At 40.2% G+C, this 20,200-nt stretch overlaps 1 protein-coding gene across 1 annotated transcript in view; it reads left to right on the forward strand.

The window, feature by feature from the left end:
• The window catches only part of LOC113406061 (phosphate-regulating neutral endopeptidase PHEX), a gene marked incomplete at its 5' end in the record, with an annotated part of 117,396 nt that overhangs the window by 30,836 nt on the left and 66,360 nt on the right, over positions 1-20,200 (forward strand). The window contains 7 exons of the mRNA XM_026648306.1: positions 539-625; positions 2,873-3,099; positions 6,520-6,588; positions 8,018-8,134; positions 11,613-11,696; positions 12,007-12,152; positions 19,261-19,354. Coding sequence (XP_026504091.1) covers positions 539-625; positions 2,873-3,099; positions 6,520-6,588; positions 8,018-8,134; positions 11,613-11,696; positions 12,007-12,152; positions 19,261-19,354 — 824 coding nt within the window. The remainder of the gene's footprint in view (positions 1-538; positions 626-2,872; positions 3,100-6,519; positions 6,589-8,017; positions 8,135-11,612; positions 11,697-12,006; positions 12,153-19,260; positions 19,355-20,200) is intronic.

Raw genomic sequence — 20,200 nt, forward strand, 5'->3', positions numbered from 1 at the left:
CAAGGTGGAAGTTTCGCCTAGGGCACGAAACATCCTTCCACCGGCCCTGATGGGGACAGTGGTATGGTAAATTATTGGAAAAGGCAGTGGCCAAAAAATGAGTGGTATAGAACAGCACTGGCCCTGGAATGAAAAGACTTGTTCAGCTGCTTGCAAGATCTATCCTCCCCCACCCTGCCTTAAAAGAAAAAGGATGAGCTATATTCTGCAATGATTGTCACTTCCTTCATAATGCAGTTTTTAAAAAATTGTAACTCAAAGCTTGGGTTTTAAAGTTATTTGAAAGTCTCCTCCTTATTGGCTCTCTCCCCTCCCAACTCTTTAGAGTAACTCAGTTTAAGTACCGTGGAAGGGGTAAGGTTTGAGTCAACCCAGCTAGGATTTAAAATAGTTGTTTTGGGGAGATGAGTGGTATTTAGACCATGAAGTCATCCCATGATGATACATTTTCCAACCAGCGGCATGATTTAAAAAACAAACCAAACCCTGCATTTTCCAAGGCCTGGGAGAAACTTATTTTACTGTGTATGCTTCACAGCACTGCTACAGAAACCTATCAGCAAGAGACGGGACAGTGAAGCTGTACAGAAAGCCAAGATCCTTTACTCATCATGTATGAATGAGAGTAAGTAACTTGATTTTATTTTGGGGCCTGGGTGGGCTGTATATTACCCGTATTAGGCTCTGACACGCTAACAGAAGAAAGCAGTAAAAGCTTAGGCCCAGACCCTGCCGTTGTACCCATGCAGGCCGTCATTTGTACTCACCGAACTCAGTGAGGCTCCAAGCAAATGAAAGATCCACTCACATGGATCCAATTGCAAGTTCAGAGTCTTGTTTTGTCAATAAAGTCAGGCAATGTGCCTCTGAATATACAAAGGCACAAGATACCATATTTACATAGTTCTCCTTTGAAAAGTGATTATGCTTTAAGGGACTCTCAAAACGATGTGGGAGCATTGACTGACAGGTTAAATGAGTAAATTGTTTCATAGAATCCTCTGATGGAATTGTTCAGCTGGCAATTAAGGACCAGATGGCTCCAAACTTTACCATCTTGGCTTGTGCCCTCAGGCTTCTCGCTCTGAACTCCTGAGTCTATGTCAGATAGCCAGTTTTCAGGCTCTGCAATAAATATTTGTCATCCCTGCTCTTCCACACTAACGAAAGTCTTTCCTCTATTATCATACTAGTATGTACAGTTCTGGCCTGAGGATTTTGGAGAGGGTAAGAGAGGTGATACTTTGGGGCACACCCCAAACTCAGTGGAGTCATTTGACATTAAAAGGATGGGTGGCAGAGTGAAGTAGATCAGGAACTTTAGGTCCCTCAGTCTTTTGCTGGCCCGCCCCTGCTTGTTCTCTTTGACCTTAGCGAATGACTTCCATCAAGTAGTTTTCATAAACAAGCTAGAAACAATGTTCATTTTTTCTAATGAAAATTGAAATTCTTCTTTGCATTCCTATTTCCTCTACATCGGGGCACCTAAATGGTAGGGCACACAAGCCAACTCTTCAACTGGGCCCTGACAGCAGAACCCTCTCAAAGTATCTCCGGGATGGCTTGCAGTATTTCTTGCTTTCTCCTCTCATCAGTGCAGCTACACCTGGCCCTAGCCTAGGTTGTGGTCTCTTGTAACTCTATGTCCACTTTCAACTCTCACAGTTTCTTCACCAGTCACATTTGTGTATGTCTCTAGAACCTCCACTGCCCAAAAATCTCATGCTGCCCTAATGTCTCCACAAGGTGCTGGTACTGTGAAATCTGTTTTACTTGTGGCTCTTCTGGGTCAAATGCAGTTAGCAATTTATCTTTAAAGTTTCTGGAATTCTCTTGAGTCAGTTCCTTGAGGGGGTGGGGGATCAAACCTGGTAGACTTGGTTCCTCAACATGTTCCTCTGGTGTTCTCCCAGAATTTTTTTTTAGAAGTTGTTTCCCCCCCCCACCCCCCCCGTCTTATGGAGTATTTCTTTTCTGATGCTCCAACATGCTGTGAAGCTGACTGCCTACATGTTTTTTCTGTTGCACACTCCATTATATTCTCTCTCTGGCCACTCCCATTCCCTCTCAATTTTGTTTGCAAATATCAATCAAACTCCTATGCCAGTTGTTGAGCAATCACCAGCAGGATTTCGTCACTGCATGTTATTTCATTCCTTGTTAGCCCACAGCCATTATTTAAAAAGCAAGTTTTTCATCCCGTTTTCTTAAACAACAAATGACATTTCTGTCAGTCTTAGCGTGTTCCATTGAGTCCATCACTATAGTACCTAAGCTGATTCTTACTTTATATTTTAAATCTGACCTAGATTATCACTATGTATTATTTATCTGAAACATTTCTTCCATTGGCTATGATGAACATACCGTAGAATTAGAGTGTAGAGAGGTTACATTCCAAGTACAGGCACAGTGCAGCTGAATGCAATGCAAGTTTCTCCTTGCCCAGGTTATCAATGCTTGATTTGGATAAACTGTGATAAAGGAGTCATATACACCTCTACCTCGATATAACGCTGTCCTCGGGAGCCAAAAAAATCTTACCGCGTTATAGGTGAAAACGCGTTATATCGAACTTGCTTTGATCCACCAGAGTGCGCAGCCCTGCCCCTCTGGAGCACTACTTTATGGCTTTATATCTGAATTCATGTTATATCGGGTCGCGTTATATCGGGGTAGAGGTGTACTCTTATTTTCAGAGGCGTCTTTTCAGCAAAAGACCACCCAAGGCATTAGGTTTGAGCTATTCTGTTTAGTCTTGCCTAGAAATTGATCAGTCTATAAACCTTTCTATCTCATTGGCATGACTTTATACCCACTACTGGGTTTGAATTGCCTGGAACTTTAATGTTGGCACATCTTGTCGTTTAAGATAAAATTGAAAAAGTTGATGCAAAGCCACTGTTAAGTATACTGAAGCATTCGCTGTTCCGTTGGCCTGTGCTGGAATCTAACATCGGACCTGAAGGACAATGGTCAGAAAGGAAGTTCAGCATGCTCCAGACCCTTGCAACTTTTCGTGGTCAGTACAGTAACTCTGTCTTCATCCGTTTGTATGTGGCTCCTGATGACAAAACCTCCAATAAACACATCTTAAAGGTACAGTATAACATTTCTAATATGCTACTTGTCATAGCTATGTGATCCATTTTAAAAAGTGAGTTCAATACTGTGTTAATTTAAGTTTAGCTGTAACCGTTAGTACCCAATGGTTTGTATATATACATGATCACCCATATATGGGAATTTAGAAGCCATTACGTACCAAATGTTACACTATCACGGGTGAAAAATGTATGTAGATAGGATATTTTATTCCTTAATAGGGCAGAATTGTGAGTAAAATACATTCCTGATTAATCAATATCCAAGATCGATGTGGGTATCCAAATGAGGTCAGAATCTGATTCTTGATGGTTTTTGTGTCCTATATATTTGTGTGAGGAGGAATATTTTTTTCTGTGAAGATAAAAGATGGTGTATCATTTGCAAGTATTATAAATTTGGGATATTCCACTTCATTAGGCACTTAATTGGTGGCACTAGTATATTGTCCTATATTGATATGTCGTCATTCATTTCATATGATCCCCAAACTCATTCATGCTTTAAATACAGGAGTCACTTAACCTTTCAGTGAAATGCAATCACTTCTGCAGTGTAACATGGCTGCAGGTTAGCAATTCATGCCAACGCTACACAACAATTTAGGACAGTAAATGAATTAAAATATGTTACCTAGCTGTATCCTATTGAAACTTCAGGGGGAATTTAGGTAGGCAGGTTGTCACCAGGACAGGTAGAATTTAGGTAGGCAGGTTGTCACCTGGGTTAACGTGAGACTTGGTCCAAATTTTTGTTGCTTTTTAAGGAGAAAAAAAACAACCCTAAACCATATAACCCAACCCACCAGTTACCAGCAATGAGATTGTATGTCTGTGCTAGAGAGAGTTAAAGGCAAAGTGGAAAGTGACCAGTCACAAAAGTGAAATAAAATGGGTGATCCTTATATAAAAGTTGCCTTCTGGGCATTACATAGATTGCGTAGGGATATTGTGGACCTTAACTTTTCTGATACTAGATTTGTTATTGATTCTGGGTCACAGTTTTCAAAACCAGGTCAGGGATAGCCAACTGACATAAATGTTTATATTCCTAATGTTCCCTTAAAGTGATTCTTTCCACTACTCATTGAGTCAATAGTAAATCAAGTTAATGAGCCACTTCCTTGTTTTCATTAGCGGATTCCCATGTACAGACTACTTGAATGATGTTCAGATACTTTGGCCAAAGGTCTTTTTCTAATGGGTGAAAGACTAGAATCTCTATAGGAAGTATTTTCCAAGAAGCTATTTAGGTAACCCAACTCACCCACATAAATTGTTGGTTGGGACAGATCCTTTTGCTAGTCTCCTAGTGATGGATTATATTTACTAGTGTGTCCACTGAATCTGTTTAGTAGTATTTAAGTGCATAAATTAACTGCACAGTCTGAATGACTGCTCATTGCTAATTTGATTAGAAGCTCGATTTGCAGAGTGCCTCTGCCAATATTCTGCTTAGTAACTAAATGTTTTAATTAATTCCAGGAGGGTAGATGAGTAATGAAGTATTTAAATCTATTTACAGGAAGAGATATATTTTAACATTCTTAAGCTTTCTCTCTCAGCATTACAGGTTCATGAGCAATGTGGTTCAGATGAAATAAAAAACTCTACTCAAATCCAACCTGAACCTTTTCCTGAAGGCTAAAGAAATTGATTAGCTTTCCTTTGCTTTTGCTTTTTCTCACATCTTTGCATTTCTTGGTTTCAACTAGAATATATTTCCAGCCCTAATGGAGCCAAGTATAAAAAAATTTGGAAGAAATTCTGTTCTTCCAAGACCTCAAGCCTGATTTCTAGACCAAAAAAGAGTTGGCCAAGTTCAGATAAGCATTTCAATCATCGGATGATTACTTAAAACAAACAAAATCATCCGAGGTCTACTGTTGCTGCTGTAGGTACTTTCTTTTCACTTGGACATGTTGAGAAATAGTACAGTGATATTGTTTCTCAGAAATAATAAAGCTGTTGAGTATCATTGCCACGTGCTTATAAACAACTAGAGGAATCTTCCTAAGTTCCAGTTGAGGAAGTGATTTCTATGAATTATTTGTATTATTCTGTATAAGATATGTTACAAAAGCTTCAAATAGCAGGTGATATAGAAATGACAACATTTATGTATTTGACAGTCTGGTTGTTTTTATTTATTTCAAATTCTAAAAAAAAAATCACACATTTAAACCTCCCACTAAATTTAATAAATATAAATATGCTATATTGCTATTATCTGTTTCTTTCTGTTTCTAAAAATGTGCCTGTGTAAAACTATATATTTAAATCTAATGTTTGTTCATTGGGTAGCGCATCATATTTTTTAAAAACAAAATTCTCCAGAGTAGTAATCTTGCAGCAACAATACTGCTGCGGGTGGCCTCATCAATATATTATTCAGTGATTTGAAATTGATTATGCCTTCAAAATGGGCATCTGTACCTCAGTCTAACATGAGCCAATATAGTGCTTTGGGAAAAATGAGAGTTTCCAGAAGTAATTTAAAAAAAATTGACTTCAGAGGGACTTTGCCTGATAAAGGACTTGCAGCAATATGCAAATATCCTGGCATGATTATTTCATCCTGCAGAACAAATATCAGCGTGAACCTTAAATGTGCTGTAAAACGACTCTCTGAAAAAGGTTTCAGCACCACCTTTTCAACAGTAGGACAATCTCATTTATATTGCAGGTGGTGGTTTGTTTATTTCTTGGGGTTTCTAAAGTTTCATGAGTATAATGGAGTGGAGGTCAGTCCAAGTGTGGTTAATGCCATACAGTGCACTTTAAAGTTTTCTGCTTGTGAGAGTTCCTGTGGGATTTATCACAATGTTGCACAATTGATTGTATGTTAGTGTTATAGGACAGCGTAACAGGGCGGTGTGCCCCTTTAAGGGTCGGGGGAGCCGGGGAGCAGCCTGTCCTATTCTGAAGAGGAGCCCAGCAGGCAGGTGCTGGGAATCATCTGTCCCAGCCAGACAACATTTAGTGATTGGGGCTAATGGATCCCAGTCAGGGGATATAATTGAGGGCCCCAGTTCATGAGGCTGGTTGGGACCAGGAGAAGGCTCGGAATGCACACTCTGGCTGCAGTAGATGGCTGCAAGAGAGCAGGAAAGTCCTGCGAACCCCCCTCCGCTGGGCTAAGGTCCAGTGCCTTAAGCTCTTGCAGGCCAGAGAGCCCTACAATCTTAGCTGAAGAACGTGTTACAGTTTTTTGTGTTAAAGAGTCCCGAAGAGCTGGACTCTTGGGCATGGCCAGTTGTTTATCCTAAACTGGTGATCAGATCCACTAGCCCCTATATCACCTATTCTAACGACCAGAAAAATACCTCTCTTATTGATGGCAGTTAATTGTGTGTATGTGTGTAATACAGACTATATAAGGAGTATTATATACTTTTCCTGTTTATTTTAACAGCTAGACCAAGCAACCCTGTCTCTAACTGCACGGGAAGATTACCTTGATAATACCACAGAAGCTAAATCTGTAAGTATTAGTAACTTGAACTTTGATAAATCATTTTCCCACTATGAATTTTTTCTTTTTAGCTGAGCTCCAAATTGAGATTGGGGTCTGTGGTTTGCTATTTATGCTTGTTTATACTACAGTTAATTGCACGTCTCTTGTTCTCATCCAGAGTATTCTTCATTTTAGAAAAATTATAAAAATAAAAATTCAGCTCTGCATTTCCTCTGAACCAAACCTGAACCTTATAGTAAGTTTTGGCTTGGTTCAATTAAACTATGTAAAATGATCTAATGACTCTAAGCACCAACACTGTATTAAGTTCTGGTATTTTAGATCATTATTGTCAAATACATTTAGATGTATTTAATCCCAGAATGAGGAGGCCCTCAATAGGTTCCAAGGTCTTCAGTTTCTTTTCTTCCTATGGCCCCTTCCAAACCTCTTCATGCTCACAGTTGAGTAGGGATTGCAAGATCCAAAAGTGTTCAATGATTATCCCAATATTTAGTACTTGCAACACCTTTCCCCCTAAGTATGATGGGAAATTATGCAATGTCCAGCACCTGTAGCCCCAGACTCTATAAATATATCCCCACAATCTTCATGGGGCAGTGGTGATTGCCCTCATCCAAGTTCTGAACCTTTTTCTTCCCCCTCCCAGCTCTCAAGTGAGCTAGTGTGTTTTCCAGTGGCATCCCTCTGGCCAGGTGGTGTCTCCAGTGAACTACATCTACCAGAAGGTGAAATATGTAGTTAATTGGAGTATAATTTTATTCCTGTCTTGAATGCTGGCTGATAGGATTCCACCAGATGTCCTCCAAGACATCAGAGGACCTAGGGCATCCAAAAGCTCAGTGCAAGACTGGAGGACGGAAGTGAGTTGTTGCAGAGAGATCATTCTAGGAATATATTTTCTATACAAATATACATATTCAATTCCTTTGTAAGGGCTTATGTACACACAGACTTAGTGCACAGCGAGCTGGGGTGTAAATCTACAGCACACTAGCTTACCATGAACCTGCCAATGTGGATCCTGCTACTGCACGCTGTTTGATACAGTAGTAGGTCAAAGCACTATAGTGAACTTTTCGTCTACACGGCCATTAGTGCATGGTATGCTAGTGTGCTGTAGATTTACAGCTTGGCTTGGTCTATACTAATTCTCTGAGCTCTAACATCTGTAGGTATGTCTACAATCCAACACACACATGCCATTTGGTATGTTTTGAAAGCTATATTCAGTGAACCACAGAGAGATCCTGTCAGCACAGTACCTGTTATGGCGTTATTTCCCTGGTTCTCCTGCGGTGGAATAAAGCCAGTCTCACAAAATGCTTATCTTCCACTTGAAACAATGACTTAAATGCAGAATACTTTTCTTTTTACTGTTACAGCCACCCTCAGAAGTAACTGCAATGTTCATTTCATTCTTCTTTCTCTTCAGTACAGAGAAGCCTTTTTGCAGTTCATGGTTGATATTGCAGTGCTTTTGGGTGCTAATGCCTCACGGGCAGAGTCTGATATGAAGTCAGTTCTGAAACTGGAAATTAAAATAGCTGAGGTTAGTAATTTTCTAATGTGTAATTGTAACTAGCTGCTAAAAAGATGCATGAATCAAAACAATACTATATTACTGGTTTTCCTTCGTGCAATTATTTTATATTAACATACTTTGTAACATTTCTTGAAAGGTGAAGTGGAGGAGTAGAAACAGTAGTGAAAGTATGAAAAAGAAAAGCCCAAAGCAAACCTTCTGCATTAGTTAACTGTTAACTCAGAATTCTGTTCTGAAATAACCAGCCGTGGGAGTATAGTCCATCCTTTAAATCTGCAAAATAATTATTAGTTTGAGTTTTGATGAGGCTGTTTTAGTTAAATGTGTTTCCCGTAGTGCAATCAGCTAGGCAATGTATTATCATTAACTTATGCTTGTGAGGAAGGTTGAAGTAATACCATTAAGTATTATTACAAACAGTTTTACGTCTAGCTTTCCTGCTGAAATATTTTGTTGTCTTTTAGAACATTATGGCCACCTGAATTGTGTGGGCTCTTGTTTGTTCAGTTACAGAACGATGGGTTTAGTCAATCAATATTCCATTTGTATCTGCGTGAAAAATGAGGCCATGGTAGGAAAATGGATCCCTCCTCACTCCTATCGAATTTATACTTGCTTTTTACCCATAAAACTCCTAGATCTCTGGGAACTGTTTGGAGACAAAGGCAACATTTGTGGTGGCCCTGTGCTTCTTGCTCCGTTGACCTACATACCAGCATGGCTCCTGCAGGGACTTTTCTCCCAGGGGTGGCACATCCTGCTAGCATTCCTGTGAACTCCTTTGGTCAGGGTGAGCAGGAAGGGTTTCATTCAGTGGTGACGAACTGTTCTAAATTAGTGCTGCCCCATCAGCATTAATGTATATGGAATTCATGGTTTCTGGACAGTGCCGTGGAGAGCAGCCATCCATCTATCCCACCACCTCCTAACACAGGGGTGGGCAAACTACGGCCCACGGGCCAGATCTGGTCCCTCAGGGCTTTGGATCCGGCCTGTGGGATTGCCCCCCGTGGCGCCGTGGGCCCCGCGCCGCTCTCAGAAGCAGCCAGCTCCATGTCCCTGTGGCCCCCGGGCGGGGGGACAGAGGGCTCTGTGCATTGACCTTGCCTCCAGGCACCGCCCCCCGCATCTCCCATTGGCTGGGAACGGGGAACCGCGGCCAATGGGAACTTTAGGGGAGGTACCTGGAGGTGCGGCAAGGGCAGCGCACGTGGAGCCCTCCGCCCTCCTCCCCCAGGGGCTGCAGCTCTTCCTGGAGTGGTGCTGGGCCGGAGACAGAGCAGGCATGGAGGGAGCCTGCCCTGGCTCCGGTGCGTGCCGCTGCCACCCTGGAGCCGCTTTAGGTAAGTGGCGCCAGGCCGGAGCCCGAGCCTGAGCCCCTCCTGCCTTGCCCCCCAACTCCCTGCCCTAAGCCCCCTGCCTGCACCTCGCAACCCTCCTGCACCCCAACCCCCTTCTCTGAGCCCCCTCATAAACCTCACATCCCTCCTCTGCCCCAATCCCTTGTCCTGAGCCCCTTTCTGCACACCGTAACCCCTCCCACACCCCAACCCCCTGCCCCAGCCCTGCATACAATTTCCCAACCCAGATGTGGCCCTCGGCCCAAAAAGTTTTCCCACCCCTGTCCTAATATGTGGAACCTGAAACCTCTGGAGACCATTGGTTAAGCTTGTTGGGGAAGGATAGTGGGTAGCCTGCCATAAAGCCAGATCTCTCCCCATCACACACAAACACTATTAGTCTTGATGTGCTGATTTCTGCTGCTGCTTATCACAGAGTAGAAAGTAGCATATGGCCCTAAAAGATTTTTTTTGCAGAATTTGGGGTGATCCAAGCTGGCAGCAGTGTATCAAATCAAACATTCAGCTTTATTTTATTCAAGACAGCGCCTTACAGAGCTTGCTTCATTGTAATGAGCATATTCTTCACTGTCTCTCATTACATTGGAAGAGCAATACATGTTTGTTCAGCTCTTTAGCGACACTGCAAATGGGTGCACTTTTCCCAGACGTTGCCATCACTTGTGGCTCCAGTAATTCCTTCGATAAAGCCCTACAGACTTTTAGTTCATGAATTTAGTGCACATGTGAAGCTGCCACATAGATGAAATGGACCCTGAGAGCCTTCAGGGTCAATAATAGTCACTGAGAGACATAATACACTGAGAGTGATAATTATTGCTGTTCAAGGGGAAAAAAAAATGCCCTAAAATCTAGACATGAATAAAGACCGGAGTCCAATGGCTTTGATTGTTAACCAAGCCCTAGTGAATGTAATTGGTTATATAAACACCCCTGTGTAACTACAAGACAGACATTAACTCTTGTTATCTTGGTTTTTTATATATATATACTGTGTGCCCTATATTCATTTTAAGTGAACTTACCTGGGGAAGACTTGTTCAGGGAGAGAAGTAGAAGAATGGAAGGAAAATATTTCTAAGAATAGATCCTGTGATTAGAGAGGATTTGAGGGAATGTGTGGAGAGCAGATGCTAAGATTTCAGGTAGATGTGGGTGATTGCGAACTACACACAAGTAGGAGAGTTTTGTGGGGGAAAGAAAGCAGAGCATGCAGGATGAGTTTAAAGATTTGTCACATGTCAGGGGGTGGTACCAGTAGGCATGGAGAAAAATGAAAGTTTAAGCAGGAAAAAGTGGGAAGATTTTAGGGAGTAGAGCCTGTGGGGAGTGGGGGAAGAAAAAGATGACATATGTGAGGGGCAGTGAGGGAAGGGAATTAAAATATCTGAGGAAAGTCATATTTTCTGTATGGCATAAGCAAAAGCCAGAGAAACTTGGTTTGGGAGTTTGGGTTGGAAAACTGCCATTAGTTTGGTTGGTCTGCAATCTTGCCATCTGTGTCCTGTTTAGTTTCAACGGAGTCCATGGTATAGAAATCACCTTAGAATTAGGCTGGAACCAGCATCTGAAATCCTAACACCCTTGAACTTTGAGGACATTTTGAACTGGATCTGAACTTTGTGCTTGGACTATTTTTTTTATTATGGACAAACCGAAACCTTGGAATCTGGATAATCCTCATAATTTATGAATGGGCCTAGTTTTCTCTGTACTATTTCTTTTTGACCAGATGCTTTTGAGGAGGTGGAATGGACTTCTAGTTGAGGTGATGAAGTGAAGAAGTATTAATGGGCTAAATCTGGCTCTCACTTATGCTGCTAAAAATTTGAATGGAGTGACTAGTAATTTAATGTGATGTAATTGGAGCAAAATTTGGCCCAATTTTTAAAAGAAAAAATACTGGATAACTTACTGAAGTGTAATAAGTTAAAATAACATTAGTTAGTTTTGGGTTTAGGATAGCTGACTTTCCTTTGAGGATCGGGAGGCAATTTGTTGCTATGAACTACTTTTTTTTTTTTTTTGCAGCTGGACTGAGATAGTTCTCAGTTTAATACCTATCATATTATTTGTAAGAGAAGGATGTTTAAAATATATTTATTTTCATTTATGTTCTCTAGATAATGATTCCACAGGAGAATCGAACCAGTGAGACTATGTACAATAGAATGAACATATCTGAACTTAGCACCATGATCCCTCAGGTTGGTGGAAGTTAACTGGAAAATTGCTCTAATGTCTGGACTATGTAACTCACCATTTACAACTGAAGGCGCTTCAAATGTGCAGATGACAGCATTTTAAATGAACATTAGTACAAACAGGTGTTCTCTAGTATAATTGTTGTTTTAAATACAGCTGCATCTTTAAGTACCAAACTATTTGCCATGATGAAATTAAATATTTTAAATGAGCAAAAACCTTTGTGTCATTTAACTGAACCCTGCCAATTAATTATGTCTGATCTTCCCTGTTTGTCAAATGTATTAACTGAGCTTTTCTTTGTCCTTTCAGTTTGACTGGCTGGGATATATTAGGAAGGTGATTGACACTAAACTCTACCCTGACCTTCAAGATCTAGGTCCTTCAGAAAACGTGATTGTCCGTGTGCCCCAGTACTTCAAAGATTTGTTCAGGATACTAGAAAAAGAAAGGAAAAAGTGAGGATTATTATTATGTTTTGTAGATTCCAAGGCCAGAAGGGACTATTGTGATAATCTAATCTGACCTCCCATATAACACAGCCCATAGACCTTCCCCAAAATAATTCCTGGAGTGTATCTTTATTATTTTTTTTTTTTAAAAGCACTCAATCTTGCATTTTAAAAATGCCAGTGATAGAGACTTCACCACAATTCTTGGTAAATTGTTCAGATGGTTAATTACCCCCACTGTTAAAAATGTGTACTTTATTTCCAGTCTGAATATGTCTATGTCTAGCTTTAACTTCCAGCCATTGGACTGTGTTATACCTTTGTCTGCTGTATTATACCGTGCATTCAACTACACTCAAAAGGGTGGGCCAAATCTGGGGCATTTCAATGAGAATCTCAGATGTTCAGCACTCTCTTGGCTCAAGTCTTTACTCAGGCAAACCTCCCATTTGGTTTTGCTTGAATAAAGGCTGAAGAATACAAGTCTTGTAGATGGTAATGCAATTTCTAACTTCAAATAAAAAAAGTGAAATAAAAAAAGATCTTGCAGTGCGGCTTGCAATTACAGGTGCATCCAGCTCACCATTCTAATATACGTTTAGGGCTAGATTGTCCATGGCCTTGCATCTTGTGTAGTCATTTACTGCTGTGATATGGATGTGTAAAATGCTACTAGATCAGAATGGTAGCATTTTGCACCCACTTTGCTCAGGGGTGCAAGACATGGAAGAACAGTCCCTTAGTATAGAGAAAAATGTATATACTTGAATTGTCTGACTTTGCAATACTCCTTTATTACTCAAACTGACTAACAGCTTATGAATTACTCTGTTGAGCTACTTGTTTAATGATTGCCTCTTACCATCCACCTTTTTATTTTTGGTTGAATGTCTTTCTAAAAACAGTTTATTGCTAACCATGCAATAATATTACTTGGTCAGAGCATGTCAAACTAAAGTCATCTACATAACAACTAAAAAATACTAGAACAAGGCAGAAACTTTATTCTGATGTTATTGCACTGTATTTCTTCTCTTAATAAGAACATATTTTAAAAAATTCATAATACTTGTAAAATATCAGGCAATACTAAAAATAAAAATTAGTGTTTGTTCAACCGCCAAACAATCAGCTATCATAACCTGCTTTAAACAATTCAAACAGACACGACCACAGAATTTCTCCTTCAAATGACTGAATAATACGCATTGTGTGGCCCCGATTCTCCATTGCCTTGTGCCTTGGAAAGTCAGTTTCATACATGCAAAGTGAGTATAAAATGCTTATTTGGTAGCATTTTACACCAACTGCATATGTAGCAAGGCAATGGAGAATTGGTCCCTTTATGTGTATGTTTTGTATTATATTGCTATAAAGCAAAGAGGCTCATTTTATTTACTTCAGTGTCCCATCCTGTAAGGTGCTGGGAGGATTGGGTCCTACAGCTTAATTAAGAGCTAGATCTCCCTAGCCTTTATGCAGGAGCACAGCAGAGGGGAGGGAGTAAAGAACCTCCCCTCTCTTGTGAGGGTGGCATATGGGCTGGGCACAGGTCCAGGCCCTGTGTTCAGTGGAGTGCCAGTACTACTCCCTAACTATTGCCCTTGGGCACAGGGTGCCCCAAAGAAAGCAGAAAGTGCGGGAGTAGGCAAAGCCATGACTCTGTTTCCCCACACCCCATGCACTGAGCTTCATCCCTTAAGGAGGGCAGCAGTTTGTGAGAGTCCTCAAGACAGGCTATGCCTACACTGTGCAATCTAGTCCTAAGAAAATTGATTCATACGTTGTTAGAAATGGTAAATTATAGCATGATGACTTAAACATAAATAAATTTATTCAGTTACTTTAATATGGCCGTTGTTACTCACGTGTTTGTCAAAGATACAAATAGATTAATACAGAACATCCATTCAAAGATTCACTACATAGTAACAAAAAAGCTTTTTTAGGACTCTTTAAGATGTCACAATTGGCTCTGAAAGTTACTTTATTATCTAGTTTGGAAAAAATAGTAACAGGAAAGAAAACTTCTCCTTTTCCACCACCCCCATAAGTGTAGAGCAATACACAGAGCCTTAAATCTGCCTAAATGGTGAATAAGTTCAAGGATAAATGCTTAAATGTCATATTTTATACAGCAGGTGAATGTCAGAAAGGAGTTTAAACAGCAAAATTAATGCAAACAACGTGGACTTGATTTCAGATTGTCACAGTAAATATTTATGTGTTAATATTTCTATGTTAATATATTCCCCTTGATTCCTTCTGAAGTCCCAGTCGTATTTCAGTGGTTATAACATAAATTAATTTCTGAATCACTTCAGGAGATATAGTATCATTAGTGGAGCCAGGTGAATAGTAAGAAAAATTATTTGTGGATATTTCTGTGGCATCTAAATAGGATTTTCACTTTGACTGAGTTCCATCCCTTTTCAGGCACAAAATTGTTGTTATTATTATGAGTATTGTGGTAGCCATAGGAACCCCAGTAGTAGACCAGGACTATGGTAGAAAGTGCTGTACAAACACAGAAAAAGGACTGCCCCAGCTCCAAAGAGTCGTACAGTCGAAGTAAATGAAATTTGTTTCAGATAGAGGAAGAAGCAGCTTAAAGATTAGGTCATCCATTCTGAGAACAGAAACAATATCATGCGAATTAAGTGACAAATCGCTCAAGTTGAATATTGAACTGAACCCCAGGTATGGATTATTCAATGAAGTATTCACAGAGAATTTTTTGTAAGCAATCCACATATTGAAAACGATTTCCTCCGAGCACTCACTGGACCCTTTTGAATAGTGAACAAATTCATTAAAATTGCAGTCTGATTGGAGACAGCACAAAAACCAGAATAGGAGCTAAATTCATTGCATGAATTTTTCACAGGCCATTATTCACTCAGCTCTAATCGGTTCATGGTAACTCCAGTGAATTTAATCAAGATATTGTATAGTATGCCCTAGGAATCTTAGATATTAACTTACATCTGTTATATAAGGAATCTGTTCTTTCCTCAATGTCCATTTCACTTTTGTTAAGGAGAATTTGTGTACATTGAGAGAAGAACAGTCCCATGTATAACCTGAGAGCAATAAAGGGATTTGTATCCCAAATACAAATCTTTGTAACTGTTACAATAACAATGATTATAACCCTAACGGAACTCAAACTGAAGAACTACTTTCCTGTTGCTTATCCTACTGGTCTGGCAAAAGACAAATAACTAACACTCACTCTTCCATAGAACATAATGGAATAAACTTTTAGAAAACTTGAAGCCTAGTATTCTCTTTGCACTTCAGGATGCTCCTGCTAAATTAGTTGTGGATATGCCGCTGCTGGAGTATGGTAGAGAGAGGTTTAGAAGTGCTCAGAATTTGGTTCCACAATTCAGTTAGGAATGCAAAAATGCATGCACAGCTTATGCCCCTCAAGGAAGTCCATTAGTTGGAAAACATGGATCTATTTGTTGAGCTTGTATTAAAACTGTCTATCAATAAATATTGATAGAAATGCTAGCATGATGTCACAAAATCCTAGCATTTTATGTAGGTCATCAACTTTATTCACTGCCAAGGCATTATTGTTCCTTACAGTGTTATCACAAATGTGTGGTCTAGTTCGAAATGTCCCAGGAAACAAGGTTTCTACCACTTCCTTTGGGAGACTATACCACAAACTAACAGACCGCTTTGTTAAGAAATAATCATCCTAAACTTTCCATTTGTAGCAATCATTTATCAGTCAAAGTGGGACAAAATGTAATCTTCCCAAGGACTTTAGTTACACAGAACTTGGATCTGGGACTTGTATGTTCTATTCTAGAACTACATCTCAGTGTGGGAAGCAAGGCAAATAGCTCACATTCTCCGTACCTCAGTTTCACCATTGGTAAACTTGGCATATTAGTTGCCTCCTTCACACTGGCATTGTGCAGATTAAATAATTTGTAAAGCATTCTGAGAGGCTTAGGTGAATGGCAACACAGAAGTAAAAAGTACTATTGTTTTAAACCAAAGTGGTGAAATTAGCCCCATCTATCTCTATTCTTTTTGTACTTTGTGTACTTGGCCGAAGAGACAAAGAATAGAAGCCAAGGATTGGTAAACAGGTTCAGATAAAATATGAACCCTGCTCTTCCCAGGGCCGTAGCAACAAAGAACGTGGCCCCCTCCGAACCGTGGCCCCCTCCGAACATATGTCCGGGCGGGGCCCCTTACAATGCAGAAACTGGAATGCGGTATTTATTTTGCCACTTTTAGGGGCCCCTTTCCTTGCAGGGCCCCCTCCGGTCGGAGGGTACGGAGGGCGCTCGCTACGCCTCTGCCTCTTCCCCACGCTCAAGAAAACAGAATAACCAATCCTCATCCAGAGTTTGAAATGAAACCTTTTTCATTGCTTTATATTTTTGTGTAGCAGGGGATTCAAATACTAGTTCAAAAAGAAGGTACCAGAGATCTCATCAAAGCACCCATTCTTGGAAGGTGTCCAGCCCAATTTTTCAGATCCAGTTCAAATAAGATTTGGATAATCTTCATGTATTTATCTAAACTCAGCCCCACCTCCATATCATTGACTTGATCCAAAAGCTACTGAAATCAATGGAACTACTTACAGTGATATCAATGGGCTTTGGATCAGGCCTATTTTTGAAGTTCATCCATCACTAGTTACATTCCCCACCCTTTTATTTTAACTCAGAACAGATTTCCTAACCCATAATCAAGGATAAACACCACCCAAGGTGGAGCAAGAACTGCACACAAAGGAGAATTAAATTTCTGTGGCGTTTAAGTGCTAAATTGTAAAATGTAATTGCCTCATGGTAGTGGTCTTTCTACATGGGGTTTTCTCCTTATAAGAATTTTAATGAAAATTAAGCCTTTTATCATTTTAATCCACAGGAATCCTGCAAATACTTTTCTAGATTCTAATAAAATGCAGGGACTTAATAGGTATTGCAGGAGCATGGATGCAGCCCCGCTGAAGCGCTTTGAAATTGATAAATGTGAGGCTTGTGGAAATTAGCTCACTTGCAGAAATTTTACTGAGTAGGCACTTAGAGCATAATTCAGTTTGTCATTGCTTCAGGAAACCCCATATTGACCAAACATTTTTTGTGAAAGACCTGCTATTTTGAGGTATCATTATTGATCCTGGAGTATATTTTGATGTTTCTGATTCAATTCATTCAATCACGACAAAAAGAACTGTTCGAAGTCTTGTAACCTGAGCTCATGCAAGCTAATCTTCTTGATGACATTATATATTAGACATGTATATTTCTAATCACTGAAAAAACATCCAACAGACACAATATATTATATGATTACATGGACATTTACATACAGGAGGGCAGATGATTGCCACCTAGATCCTAGTGAAGGGTTCCCTCCATGCATGGGATATCAACCCCCACATGTGGAAGGAGACTTGGATGTTGCCATGACACTGTTCCTCTCCCTTCAGACCCGTGAAGGTCTCGCCACAGTAGGAGAAGATGGGAAAAGGGGAAGCTTGGGAGAAAGGAGTGGTCAGGCTGAGGGTGAAGCCAGGGCAGGTGGTTCTTAGCCCTGCTCTGACCATATGGATCTTTCCTGGAAAAGGAAGCTTGTCTGTGAGGGTAGCCACTGCTGGGGAACCTCATGGCTACAGGGCATTCAGTGTCAGTGCTCAGGTAAAGGGATTCCTTGTGGATGGCTTTGGCCTCTCTCAGATCTCCTGGGAAACACCAGGTTTGAGGTGGGCCCCACAGCCCTTGCCCCAGGAAGGCAAATCTTTCCTATGCCTCATAGGATGCTATGGCGAAATATTCACAAGGGAACCTTCACAGAGTTTTCCTTATTCCAACCTGCCTCCTTCAGTTTTCAATACAGAAGTGGTGCAATCTGTCTGATCATATAGTAGAGCTCATTACTTTATCTTCAGTCATAAATGCTTCCCAAATTATCCTGTTCCCCTTTTCTTAATCATGACTTTTGCTAAATACACTCATGTGCACTCCAAGTGCATGTGATCAGGGGCAAATCTTTAGTGAATAAGTTACTATGATTCACACTTGTGTATGACTGTACCAGTGTGTTTAGGGCATTGCTGTAGAATACTTCAGTATTTTCGAGAGGGTGAAATCTAAATTCCTCACCTTGATTTTACAGTGCACATATGTCTCATACAGCAGGTGCTAGTTACCCCATCACAGTAACCATACACATTGGACTTGAGAGTGTGTTGTTTAATGTTTAGTGAAGGGTAACAGGAGTTGGGTCTCCTGGGAGGGTTGGACAAGTTGCTCCTATCTATCTTTCAACCCCTCTAGTATCTGAGCGCTTAAGCTTTCTCTGTGTTTCAGTTTATCCATCTACAAAGTGGGGATAGTAATATTTGCCTACAGTAATTCTCAGAGTGCTAATGAAGAAATGCTTGTAAAACACATTGATATTTTCATAAGAAAGGTGCTAATACAAGGGTGACCGGACAGCAAGTGTGAAAAATTGGGACACTTTTTTTTCCAGTTGGGGGGTGGGGGGGGGACACAGCATAGTTTCCTAAATAAGACAAAGCCACTAATATCAGGACATCTAGTCACCCTAGTTAATACCACGTAATGACTATATATGGGAGCTAATTATCCATGATTTTAGTTTCATGATCATTATTTGCAGGTCTTACTAGTAAAGAGAGAGAACCTGCACTTTGATTTACAAGTAAAAAATTACCAGATATTGTGTAGTTTCTGTACAGAGCAATTACATAATTACTGTCACTGCATAGCACTTACCATTTGTGTAAAGAGTACCTAAATGAAAATTGCATTGTAAAAAGAGTACAACTATGAAATGTATATATCAGGATACGAATGTGTTAAAAGCATTCTCTAGAAGATGGCTCCTATCATGAAATCAGGCAGTAAATGGCTGTCTTCATGCAATTTCTTCTGTGTAATAGGATTTTATCAATTCGGTCATAGCTCATCATTAATTTTAAAGGTGAAATTTCTGTCATTCAGTTCAAACTGCTCTTACAGAAAGCCATTCAGATATTGCTTCTACAAGTGCTTTGCTGTACATCACATGGACTTAAATGTTTGATAAATATGTATGTCTGATTTAACAGGACTATTGCCAACTATCTGGTATGGAGGATGGTTTATTCAAGAATATTTAACCTCAGCCGACGCTTTCAGTATAGATGGCTGGAATTTTCGCGGGTAAGTTCAAGATTTTTCAGTTTTTATGATATGTGAGATTGGTAGTGACATTCCCCAGGGTACAATCTGAACTGTTGAACTCTTTAGCCTGGGGTGCCTTCTACACGGCTTTGCTCTCAGAACATCCACTCCTGGCCTGTTCACACAGACTTCAGCATGCAAATTCACTCCCAACTAAATACATGAGCACGCTGACCAGTCACTCCTGAATTACATACAGGTCGACACCCACAAATTCCTAGTCCCAGCCTTGTCTCCCAGAAATTTGTGCCTTGTACTGCTTATTACCCTTCTGAACAGTACAAGCTCATAGAAAGTCCATCATTTCATCAAAGGAAAATGATAATGCACCAGCCCTGTTATCCCAAATGGAGTTTTCCCACACACTTTAACCTAACACACAGGTTAAGATAAAACAATAAGATAAGAGTACTAACTACAGAAAATAGATTTTAAGTGATTACAAATAATGATGCATAAGAACCCGGATTGGTTACAAAAGAGTAAAACGCAAGCTAACGGCTAACTTAACAAATGAACAAAATTCAAAATGAAGGTTTTCCTCACCATACGTTGCAGTAAATTTCACCGTCTGGGTCTCCTTCCAGCCTGGGCCCCTTCCCCTTGGTTCAGTCTCCTTCAGGTATTCACTGATGTCATGAGCAGAGAGATTGGAGGAGGAGTTGAAGTCAGGAGTTTTCCTTCCCTTTTTATAATTCAATTTTTTATTGGCCAAGTACAATAGAGTGCTGACCTATAACCAGTCTGGCAGGATATTAAGATCCCAAATGGAACCCTTAGAGTTTAGGGGTTGTGCTTTATGACACACCAAATAGCTACTTGCAT

This window comes from Terrapene carolina, unplaced genomic scaffold (assembly GCF_002925995.2).
Source record: "Terrapene carolina triunguis isolate 2854851 unplaced genomic scaffold, T_m_triunguis-2.0 Scaffold22, whole genome shotgun sequence".
In the NCBI taxonomy this organism is placed as follows: Eukaryota; Metazoa; Chordata; order Testudines; family Emydidae; genus Terrapene; species Terrapene triunguis.